Source organism: Coturnix japonica, chromosome Z, assembly GCF_054131305.1.
Source record: "Coturnix japonica strain WE chromosome Z, WE-NBRP24, whole genome shotgun sequence".
NCBI classification, from domain to species: domain Eukaryota; kingdom Metazoa; phylum Chordata; class Aves; order Galliformes; family Phasianidae; genus Coturnix; species Coturnix japonica.
This window is the reverse complement of record NC_140702.1, coordinates 50,222,335-50,234,888: the sequence shown is the minus strand read 5'-3', so window position 1 is coordinate 50,234,888 and position 12,554 is coordinate 50,222,335. Positions and strand designations below refer to the sequence as shown.

Sequence of the window (12,554 nt, the reverse complement as noted above, 5' to 3'; positions counted from 1 at the left end):
TATCTGGAGTGTTCCACCTGCACTGTGGTTAGAAGGGCTCATATCCTGTAATAGCAGCAGCTATTCTGAATAGGTCAGAACTACTCATTACAAAATGTAAGTACAGAAAAAGACTGAAAATAAAAGAATAAATATAATTAAGATTATACTTATTCTACACAGATTAAGAGTATGATATTTCCAAATCCAGCCATTTCTTGGCAATAAAAAGTCCATAAATCTATATAATTTGAATTGTATTATAGATATGAGATTAATGAAAACTTTTGGATGCCTCAGTGTATTTGTTTTCACTATAGTTTCCTATATAATAAAAAGGTCCAACATTACATTCTCTGCATTTGTGACTCCCTTTGTAATTACTTTTGAACTTACTGGACAATTTCAAATGGATTTGACAGAACAGAGGACTCAAAGATAATTGCATTACTACTGTTTACACACACACACAAAAAAAAAAAAAGGCAGTGAAGTAGAAGAGAGAGATCTTGCCCATATTCCAAACGGGGGAAGGTCTGCAATCAAAACTCAGACCTTAATGGATACAAGTAAAATCTTGTAATGCCAGAAGAAAAATTCTGCTAGAGCTTTTAACTTCCTGTGGACCTAAGAACATGTCAGACCTACTGGAAACAAGACAATTAGTTCAGCCCATGTAGCAACTAGGTAGGTAGTGAACAGATATACACAACCAAACTTCAGCTGTTATCACTTCCTTGTATATATGCTGTTAGCTTTCTACTTTCTTAATTATCAAGGCAGAACTTTATGGGAGTTACATGTGTAGACTGACACATAACAACGCAGGAGTTTTTAATCTGCATTATTAATTTTGGAGTAATGAGAAGAGCCAGATGGAACTGACTACTTAACATATGTTCAAAGATCCACAGTATCATGTAGGACTGGTAGATCGAGTATTTAAATCAGTTCTTAGTGGATCTTTGATTTCTAAAAATGCAATGTATGTAGCGCAGTGTGTATAATAATAAGTAATTGCAGCATGGTTACCTCCTACAAACCTTCCTCTAAAGAGAAAAACAATTAAAATTCTTGACAAATTAACAGATGCCACCTTTAGAAATGATAACGTTGATAAAAAAAACCAAACATTGAGATTTTACTGAGTGACCAAAGATGAAAGTCACAATCTTAATCATAATTAAGGGGCACCTTAAGTAAGTTGAATTTTCTGAGAAGTCACTCTTAGTATTTTCTAGCAATTGGATAAAAAATAACAACAGCTTATTTTCTTTTTTCAGTAATACTATTCCAAGCCCAATTTCTTACATTCATAATCTGTTTCAAAGATGTACACAAAAAAATCCACACTGAGATATCAATATATCTCAGCAGCAACTGCTTTTAAGTTTGAAAAACGAAACAGAAAGGATAGCTTACCTAAAGGTAAAAGACAAGAAAAAGAGAAAAATGAGTGAAATGTGATTTTCTAAATGAGGATACCAGCTCTAAGCATTAAACCATTAAGCACTCTGGGGAAAACTTGATTGCAAGGGGTGAAATGGATCTCATCTATAGAACATTGCATCGTTTTCCACAACAGTAATAGATTTTGCTACTAAAACATTCTACCAGTTTGAGTAATACTGCTGCTTGTAAAAAGCAAGAAGAAATGACAGATCAAATTTTGAACTCTAAATGCATGAAAAAAACCACCCCTATGCATTAGAAAAAAGAGAAGGCTATGAAACTGTTAGCCTTTTTAAATGCTATGAGAGTTAATTTTAAAAAATAATTGTACTTAGATATAACAATTAACTTAAATGATTGCAGTGGTCTTCCTCATGAAGCCAGAAAGAATGTCAGATTAATTTACAGTAGTGTTGATTATCTTCTGAAAATGTGGAGACCAAAATAAGTAAGGAAGAAAATAAACACTGCAAGTCAAACCCAGTTGTGATTCACTCCAGTGACTCAACCCAAACTGTCAAAAGACATTATTTCCCTGAAAAGCCTAATAATTATGGGGATAATTCTAAATTTACTTAGCTTTAAATGTACTCAAGAAAAAAATGTTTGGTTGAAACCAAGATGACTTTGTATAGGATGAAACAATGGTCTCATATGATGCTTACAAAGCTCTTCATAGACATTTATATTACATAGCAAAATTAACCTTCCCTTATTTAGAAAAAAGGTCTGAGTAGATTATTTTAAAAAACTAAATTACTCAAAAGGAAGTTTTCTACTAGGTACCAAAATCTACAGACACCATACTCAAGAAATAAATTTCTACAACAGGTGAATCTGGAGAGTTAAACAATTCTGTAAATTACTTCCTACCATAGCTACAGGAAGCTCCTATCTCCATGACATATAATTCAAGACAACCTACATGTTTCAATAGAAACAAAAGGCTTTATTAAGTAAATAAAAAGTGTTAACATTTGCAATTACTACTTATTTTTATTTTAAAAAATCAAATAAAAAAATTGTGATGCTGAGAGCCAGAGCATGAAAAAATTGCATCTAGAAATACTATGCTTAAGGCAATATTTTAAAAACTATACTGCTATACTCCACTGTAAGCAGTCAAGCAGAACTGCATTAATTTCAGAAGGGTTGTTCAGGGAGACAGTGATAATGCAGAGGAATATGACGATGCAAAATTGGATCCTCATGAAAACACACCAAACCTTTAACTCACTTAGAATCTATTAGACAAGCAGTTCAAGCCACTAATTTGCAAAATAAAGTAGCAAATCATCGTTGTAAAAACATCTTGTTTAAAACCAGAAATGGATGGAAATATAAATGTATTAAAGATGAACATCTTTATGTACTGTGAAAGATTATGTTCTGAGTGAAAGTAAAACTTCAGTTACTTTGGTGAAATAGTAAATCCTCTATCACATAAATAACACTTAGCAGGGCCTGTATGTAAACCATGTTCCATTACATTGCCATGCCTGATATGTTAGCACACACATTTATGTTAGAAATAAGTCTACTTACAACTGAGTCTGCATCTGGACACTCCCTGTAAAAAAATAAATAAAGATAAGGTGAAATTACACAACACATAGATGGTTTTATTCATACTGTCCCAGAACTTCCTTCTTTTAATACTTTCAATTAATTTGGAACATTGATTTTGACTCATTTGGCTCACCAAGTCTGTTAAAATTTTCACTATATTATCTACATATGACTGGATGAGAATAAACAAACAGACAAAAAAAACCCTAAAAATTTATGCTGAAAACTCCACAGAAGAAAAACTCACAATAAATACTGAAAAACCAAACTCACATCACAGTGAAGACACAAAGAATCAGGAGTTCCACATCGTATTTTAGATGAATACACTCAAAATAGTCAGGCCTCTGCAGATTATGTGTGCAGTAAGTAAAAGTCACCAACCCTAATAAAACATTTTGTACAATAACCAGCTCTCAAAGCAATTAACACTATTCCTGAAGGAATTCAGATATTTTCTCCTTGGGAATTTCATTCCTAGTTCATGTTTGTTAAGCACAGTTATGGTCAAGCACAAGAAAATGTTGGAAAAAATAAAATGCATCTTAAAAAACACTTTGAAAAAGTGTTTGATAGGAATGAAGTGATTACAAAAACATTATTTGTGTGTGTTATGATCCTCTGCACTAACTTGGATTAAAGCAGTAACCAATGAATGCAGAAAGAGAAGGAATTACATTTAAAGTATGTGGTAATACTTCAGGAGTATACAGGCCCTCTCTAATCTGCACCTTGACAAATAACACTGTAAATGCAAATGCAATTGAAAAACAACATTTTGATGCAGTCAAATTAAAAAGAAAAAAAAACAGACAATCTACTTAAGGAAAGCAGAGAAACCAAAACTAGCAAAACAAGCAGACATGCCACAGAGCATGGGAACAAAGATGCAAAACACAGCTTATTTTTGTTGTTGTTATTGCTTTAGATGCTTGTCAGCAAAAAACATGCACATAAAGCTTACCCAAAATCATGCCACATTAGTGCAATAATCAATGTTAACAACAGATTCAGGCAAATAAATTCCAGCTTTGGAAATGATGCATGTTACACTACAGTTATGGTATGTATACTACACGACAAGCTTTACTCAACTAAGCAACTTACTTAACTAAGTTTTACATTTAGATTTAGATCATTATATTCAACATGGATATCTGAAGTTGAAATTTTAAATGCTGTACAGCTGATTAATGTAGCAAATCTATTCAGTGCAGCCTGTTATGGTACTGACAGTGAAATGAAGGATTCTGTTTTTTTCCTGAATGGCCGAGCACAAAAGAAAACTTGTGTGAGTCTGATCGTCCTATGTCTGATCTCCCCCTACTGGTTAAGCTGAAACAAGAGTAACAGAAAACGCTATTTTAAAAGCTATTCTGCAGCCTAAAGAGACAAAGTAACCAAAAGATTCTAAGTGCTGATGAGGTGAAAAGCAAAGATATCAGGTTTTAGATGGATATAGTTTTACGCTACTAGATGCATGGCCTTTTAAGATTAAAGGACCAGATCATGCTTTGACTACAATGTAATACATTTCAGAAAATGAGGACTTCTTGAGGGAATCTAAGGATTCTAGCTAATAACTAATTCAAACAAATAATGAATAACACAGAAAAACGTAATAAGTATGACATTTACCTGTGCAAAAATACTGACAGGTACAATGCCCAGTTTGGGTGTCAGTTCTTCAGAGACTGATAAACTCCTCACAATACTGATAAACTGAGAAGCCTAGAAACCTTGAGTTACTTATTATAGGTTTGGAGCTCTACACAAGCTAAACAAGCTGCCAGTGCAATTTAATATGACATTAGGAAAGGTCTTGACCTCTTTGTGCAGAAAATTTTCTTATACAAAGTTCTGTCATGCAGATCATCAGCTGAAGAGGAAATCAAGCAAAATTTAGACAAGCAATAAAGAGATGATAAATGACTATTAAAATATTTTACTGAAGAACATAATGGATCCTGTATAACTATATAACCAAATATTCAAACACATGATGTTCTAAATATGTAATATGATAAAATAGGGATTAATGCAAAGATCTTTGTAAAAATAGATGCCATGTGTTATATAGTAGGTCAGTATCATGCAGGTATACTTCTTTCTTACTAACCTCAGCATCTGTTCATTTTTGCATTGTGAGTAAAAATAGAAACAAAAACTATAATAGAAATCAAGTTTAACTTCAAATTGTTGCAAGTAAGGCAACATATTTTTCCATTTCAGATTTTAGTTGTCCAATGACATCCCTATGTAATGAAAACCAGAAATTCTTCCAGAAAGAGACAAACATACTATTTTTTCAATATTAAGTATAATGTATCTGGGAAAAGGTAGCTTTTATACTAGGAATAGTTTCTGAACCAAGAAAATTTCCTTCTGTTATGGGTCAAGGATACAACTGAGATGAATGAATCTGGAGCTTCCTGGCCTTTACTCACTCCAGAAAAGTTACTCTGACCCTTAAATTTTCCTGGAGGCAGGTTAAACTCGTTATCTGCTAAAGAATGAATGGAAGGAGATACTTGGTTTGCAAGCAAGTTAATGACATACACAACAAGAGATCAGCTTGTGAAATAACCCATTTAGTAGCAATTTTTGTTCTTGTTGGAACAGGAAAAGTACAAAACCCAAAGAAATAGCAGTCTTCAAAACTCAATATGAAGAATCATACAACTTTGTAGTTAAGTTAATGCAAGGAACAAAAAGCAAATGAATGAGCATAATGCTGCTCACAGTTGCAAGTGTAGCATCCCAAAAATGTGTAGTAAATCACTCTTTACAAAGATTGCAATTTCCAAAATATGTACAAAGAAACTTAAAAACACTAAAATCATCAAATATTTATAACATTCTAGTTTAAGCATTCTAAACTAAATAATCACCAAAAAACTCATACTCTGCAACTGTACTCTTAATCTTTTGCTGACCAAAATCATATTTTATACATTTATCTCAGCATTTACTTCAGCATATGAAAATACTGAAGAGAGAGCAGGAGGAGGACTAAATCACAGAATGGAAATATAGAGGAATGACTTAAAACATGTGACAGCCTGGATCCTTATCTGCACCTTCACAGCAAGAAGAAAAAATATGGCTCAGAAGTATATAACTGTTAAAATTAAACACAAAAAGAAAAATATCTATAAGGCACTTCATATGTGTAAAAAATCTGATCTTAGGCACTCAGCACTATCTTAAAAAATTATTTCCTGAAAAGCTTAAATAGCTACAAAAATCACAAACAGCTACTACATTTTCCTATTGTCAGCAATCTTCTAAACATGTTATAACATAAATTTCCACTAGGCATCAGCTCACATCCACACTTGCACAAGTTTTCATAAAAAACAAAACTTCAAGCTGAAATACACTTACACAGATTCAGTATCTTTTTCCTTTTTCATTATCCCTGATAAACCAAATGGCTTCCTCTTCCTTGGTTTTATCCCTGCAAAACAGAACATTTATCTTTTAGAGACCAAAGAGATGAGTGTATGTCTAGCACCTCCAAACACTGGTGCTTATCAATATCAATACTTTCTAAACACTGATATAATGATTGATACAAACAGATAGCAATGGAAATAGTACCAAGCAAAACAAACACAAAATATCTGTAATATCATTCCAGTGTGCTGCTAAGTGACACACCAATAAAAAAAATAAAATACAGTTAAAACTACACATTACTAATGTGAGTCATTACAAAACTGATTTGTAGTGTACGTACAATTCTCAGTGTTCAGTATGCTAGACCATTAACTCTTTTACAAAAGATTGAAGCACTTCTAGTTATGAACAAAGGGAGTCTGCTCACAGAAACTCAACAGGAGCTATTCCTCCAGCTGAACAGCAATGGATCAGAATCATGGACAGAATAGCACTAGGATCAGAAGCCAAATCTGTCCCTGTCAGCCATTGATTCTCCTAAGAAGTAGGATCTTTGGCCCATAAAGAAGTGAACATCACTTGGCTTTCCTGCTTATGCTGACTTCATGATTTTTCTAGTGCTGTAGCCACTACTGAGTCTGGAGTTATGCCTCTCCTCCTGTCTTCTTTTCCCTAAGGCGCCCTATTTAATGATGTTGTCCCATGATATCAAAGACATATGGTGGTTTGTCAGTAGAGGTTGAACCCACTGACATTCACTGACACTTGCTGAATATTTATGGAGACCAAATAGTGAATGTGAGGACATGGAGGCAATGCATGGTGTATTCTTACAGTAGCTACAGTGTGTTACCTACCCTGGTACAGATGTTAAGAAGTGTAGCTCACAAGCTCACGTTCATCAGTGGTGTTTCATCAGTGGTGAAAATGTGTAGCTAATGGGAGTGACTCTTGAAAAAGTGTTTTGTAGCTGAGAATTTGCTCTATGAAATAGTGTTGTTGAGCAATTCGTATCTGATGTAGTTTCCATGGCAATAAATAGGAGGCGTTACTTTTAGAGTGACTTACATACACAGCACATAAGGCATCTTTCCACTCCTGGAAATTTTCCAGGTGAAATAATTAAAAATTTCTGAAATCAGGTAGTTGTAAACTTTGCTGTATCTTCTGTTTTCACAGGCGTACAAATAGCTCCAAAATTATTTTAAAGTGCTAGTCTGACATTCATATCCAGACCAAAACAACAACAAATAGAATACAGGCATGGTTTCTTAACAGGGATCTCCCCATTACTGCAGTCAAGAAAAAGCTTTAAGTCTCAGCTGCAGCCTTGGCAACTTGAGAACTGTTGGCCAGTACAGCTATTCTGTCAGCTCCGCTGTTCCAAAACTAAATACATAGTGTATGCAAACAAAACAGTTCTTAACCACTTTAAACAATTCCCTAAGTAAAATAAGTTACACCAACAAAGGAAGCCTTTGTGACCATAACATTGCATTAAAATTGGTACAACCAACATAGCAACAATAGAAATAGCCTGGGCCATATTTTGACACTCATAAATTAAGTTACACAGACATAACTGAACCAAATCCAAACCTCTCAAAACATAAGGTCTCAGCAAAAGTACATTTATAATAAACAATAAAATCCTCTGACAACGGTGAATTAGGCTTATAAACAATTACTGTAGGTCTTATTTTCTCTTAAATTTGCTTTTCAAAATAACAACTGTTTCTTAGTCTGCTAATATACTTTTAAGTTAAATACATTCACAAGCTACTCCCTATTTGCTCCTCAGTTTCAGGTACTATGTACTGCAAATAACTGCCACAATAACTCACCTTCAACTGCACTGGATGTATTACATTCCTCAAATTCAATAGGACCTTAAATAAATTAGAATAAAAATAAACATTAGATTAAATTTAATTTCAAGTGAAAGTCAAACACGAAAATATTTTATCCACTGCTAATATTTCCTGAAAACATTAGGTAATCTATTTAAAATTTTAAATGGCAAAAGAAAACCACAATGGCATAGTCAATGGCCAAACAGTGATAAAATCTTACACATAAGGCATATCATTAAATATTTTTACTCCTTCACAGTGAAAAATTATAACTCTAATGCACGCTGACCAAATATAATTTAATACCCTATGTTATTAAAACCAGGTGAAACTCAGTCCAAACTGTATCTGCAGCATAGTATCAATATAAAGCTTTAGATATATCAATATAAAGCCTCCCTTGCAGAGCTGAAATCTTGAAAATTTTGATAAAAAGGACTGGAAATAAAGTAATTGTGTTAACTTTACATACAGAAACTGTTTTCAGTCCTAATCCTAAACAAATGTGACAGTAAATCTGATTTATCTTTTTAATGAAATTAATACTATTCCAGAACACCTATTAAAAAGCCAAAGGCTATGCAATTTTCAGATGTTCACACATAAAATAAGAGATGCAGGCACTTTCCAGGCACTTTCCAGTGTTCTCCCTCTCATGCTTATTTATTTGCACCTGATTTGTGTGGTTAATTACCTCAAATGACTATATTTGTAATGTAACCCCTAAAATGCATATTTGACTCTTGAAGTGTAAAATTGCATTCATATCAATATAAATAGTTCATTTTGATAACACTTCTCACACACAAAAAAGTTATGCTTATATCAAACATAAATAAAGACAGTTGAGAAACTGATGATGTAACTCCACACCCAGTAATGATAAACAAATTGAGTTATTGTAGACATATTAGCTAAAATCTGCCAGGTATGTAATTTGAAATCTCACAGATATCTGCATTTATTGTAATGATCACTACATCTGCATTTTTTTTCCTTGATAGTTAAAAAAAAAGAAAGTGTAGAACCACCTTTAGCACAAGAGTCTAGTATCATTCATATCCCATTTTTATCATAATGTAGCTACTGAGCCTCCAAATAAAGCTTCTGAAAGCAGAATATCAAAAGGTCAATTTCAAATGTCAGTCTTTAACTGCTCTAACTCCTCTTAAATTAAATTTAAATTAAAGAAAAACTTCAAATGCAAGTCTAATTATTCAGTATGACAGACAAAATGCAAATGCCGAACAGATCTCTCATTCTACTCTATATTGTAAGCATGTGGACATTTTAGGCTGCTCTTCCAATCACTCATCCTTTGCTCTTAAATTCACAGTACAGCAAAGTCAGTGTGTCGCATAAATCAGCACATCTGTATTCTTCACAAAGCAAAGCAACAAAAAAGGAAGAAACACAGATTCAGAGAACTGCAGACATCCACATATCTATAATGATGTCACCAGCATTTTATATTAGCTATACTGTTCAAAACATGTCGAAAAAGAAATGCAGAAATATAGTATAAAACATAGAAGCTGAAGAACAAATTCATTTCTTCTTCAGAGCTACAGACAGTACATTTTCCACCAATTTGCTAGAGATTCAACTGTTTCTTCTATACATATTACATTTGGCCACGAGAAAGTACAAAAGCTAAGCCTACCACAAACACTCTTTGGCAAAACAAAAACAGAAGGAAACATTGTAATCAACAGAGTCTTAAACATATTTTGAGAGGAAAACAATACTAAAACCTTTTCCGAATTACCTGTCCCAGTTACTAACACTGATCCTGTTAAGACTTCCAAATGAATGATTAAAATACAGAAATATTCCAAATTTCTGCAGTTTCTCATCCTTATTTCAGATATCTTTCATTTTCACTTCAACACAAGCAGAAAACAAAGATCAATACATTGAGTGTTAAAACACATCAAAGTTATACATGTTTGTCTTTGAAGGTATATTTTCATTTCAGTTTAAGGTCTTAATTCTAAGAGATACTTGTGTTCAGTACTGAAGTACCTCCCCTAATTCATTTCAGTCTTTCAACAATGTGTTCTTCTTTAATTTGAAATATTTCTTGTTACTTAAGAACAGTTACAGACCATAATGAGATAAAAGTGCAACAAATTTCAGCAAGCAGGGCTTACTATTCATGAATGGAGGTATTAAATGTACTTTTTTCCTAATGATACCAATTGGCTTTATGGTCACTCAAGATGTGTAGTTAATACAGAAATCCCTTCTCTCCACATGCTCCTTCCTTTCCCTGCATCCACTAGTTGCTTTATTGCTAGAAAGTAAAATATAAATAATGAAAAAAGCTTTCTCTCACAACAGACTGTGTGCAACAGCTAGAGTTCTAAAGAAACATTTAATCCTAACTTACTTTTTTCTACCCAATGCAAATTCCTGTATAGCTCTTCATTTTTTGGAATGTCATAAGTTTATAGCACTCATGGCTATCACTAATGAATCCACAGACTAACAAATTAGGGTTATATTTTTCTTCCAGTATCCAAGGAAGAATTTTTCTATTTTCTATTAATTTGTATTTAACCTGCCCCTGCCATGTTGTACTACTTGGTTATAGCAAAGCAAGCAAGGGCAAATTCCCACATTTTGCTTTCTTAAGCAGAATACTGAATTCTGCAGTAGCTCTAAATTTTCTCAAGTTTTGTTCTGTAACTTCAGATCTCTCAGCAGTTCTGTTCCCTATATGCCTGCTGTAGTGTGGTATTTTTAAACCAAAATAACATTTCAGAAATAGACATTTTATGTGGTACTCTATGGTGAGCCAATTTAGAAAACAGAATAGCTGTGACGAGCTTTTGGTAGTCCAGAATATAGCTGGGAGTTTCTCATGAGCAGATGGCTGTGAGCCCAAAGAGGTAATACACTGTCATCCAGCTAGAAAGCAGTGTGTGCTGCGGCTACACTGTCTCCTGCTATAACTAGATGCAGTCTCCCAGCCAGCCAAAAGGCCATAGGTATATTCTGCTATTGAAGAAAAGCATTGATAAGGATTTCAGAGCTTCCCTAAGAAGAATCACACACACACACACACACCCCAACTGACCACTGTACTTGTGTATCTGGATAACAAAAGAATCTGTGCCACCACTGAAAAAAAACTTAAAAAAAAATTCTTCTCTGAACACCAAATCCTACCTTTCTAAATCCTGCTTTCTTAATCATTAGATGATACACTCAAAAAATCCTCGTGGGCTAGCACTAATGGAGAGTAGGTTTAATATATAGATGTATGTCAAAGCATGAAAACTCATGTGCTGGTATGACAAGAAACTTCACAATAGCTACACGGAGATGACAATGTGCTACCACTTCCTCAGGAGGCAAGTAATCTTAACATACTTGTGTCCAAACACTGAAGCACAGACAACGGGTTAATTCCAACGAGGATTCCACCCCCAAATCCATATGATTGACTTAACAGCACTGATACTTTTTGCTTACAAATCCTAACTCTTCACAGTCTTGTCTGAAATTTTCAAAGGAAGGATACTAACAGACTTTCCTCTGCAATATCCAAAGAAAGACAAGCAGTCGCTTCACATTTAACAGGTACTGGTGATGATCTGAAGCCATTCCCTGACACTGACATTTTTACTGAAGTCTCAGGAATCCTTGCCACACGATAGCCCAAAGCATTGAAGCCTTCTAGATCTCACCACACTGCAATAATAATGATAATAATCTGCAGCACTACAATCCAAGCACTGAAATTTCCTTTGTTCCTTTTTTCATAAAAAGAAAATAATGTAAATTGAGAAGCAAGCCTATTCTCAAGCGTAGTATTAGAACTAAAGTACAAGTATGAAAATCAAATGTATATCTTAAGACATTTTAAGTAAGTAAAAATTAACTGCTAAGATCCAGCTCACCTCTAATGAAAGACCTTGCATTAGTGTTCTAGTCTAGAAAAGACTGGATTCGGGCTCCACATAATTTTCTTGAAGTCTGCCTGTTGCTAAGTTGACAAGTAGAACTGTATCTCAGTGACTTAAATATCTGAAATACCTGCTCATAGACTTTAAAATTAATAGGTTTATTAATACAGTACATATAGAGGGTAGAAAAATAATAATATGTATTGTCTAAATATATATTAGCCTTTACAACAGATATGAATATCCTGTGGGATTTTAATCACTTAAGTATATGTAACTGGCCTGCACGACGGTAATGAGAACTTAGTTCCTACAATGGAGGGGGCCAGAAAACTCAGTAAGCTACTCTAATTGTACATTAATGTTCCCACCAAGCATCATCCTA

The 12,554-nt window shown here is 33.8% G+C and overlaps 1 protein-coding gene across 6 annotated transcripts in view; it reads right to left on the bottom strand.

Moving 5' to 3' along the window:
- The window catches only part of FCHO2 (FCH and mu domain containing endocytic adaptor 2), a 77,628-nt gene that overhangs the window by 28,626 nt on the left and 36,448 nt on the right, over positions 1-12,554 (bottom strand). For all 6 annotated transcript variants that reach the window (XM_015848831.3, XM_015848833.3, XM_015848832.3 and 3 more), the window contains 3 exons: positions 8,247-8,291; positions 6,388-6,460; positions 2,977-3,001 (listed from right to left, as the gene is read on the bottom strand). In XM_015848831.3, coding sequence (XP_015704317.2) covers positions 2,977-3,001; positions 6,388-6,460; positions 8,247-8,291 — 143 coding nt within the window. The remainder of the gene's footprint in view (positions 1-2,976; positions 3,002-6,387; positions 6,461-8,246; positions 8,292-12,554) is intronic.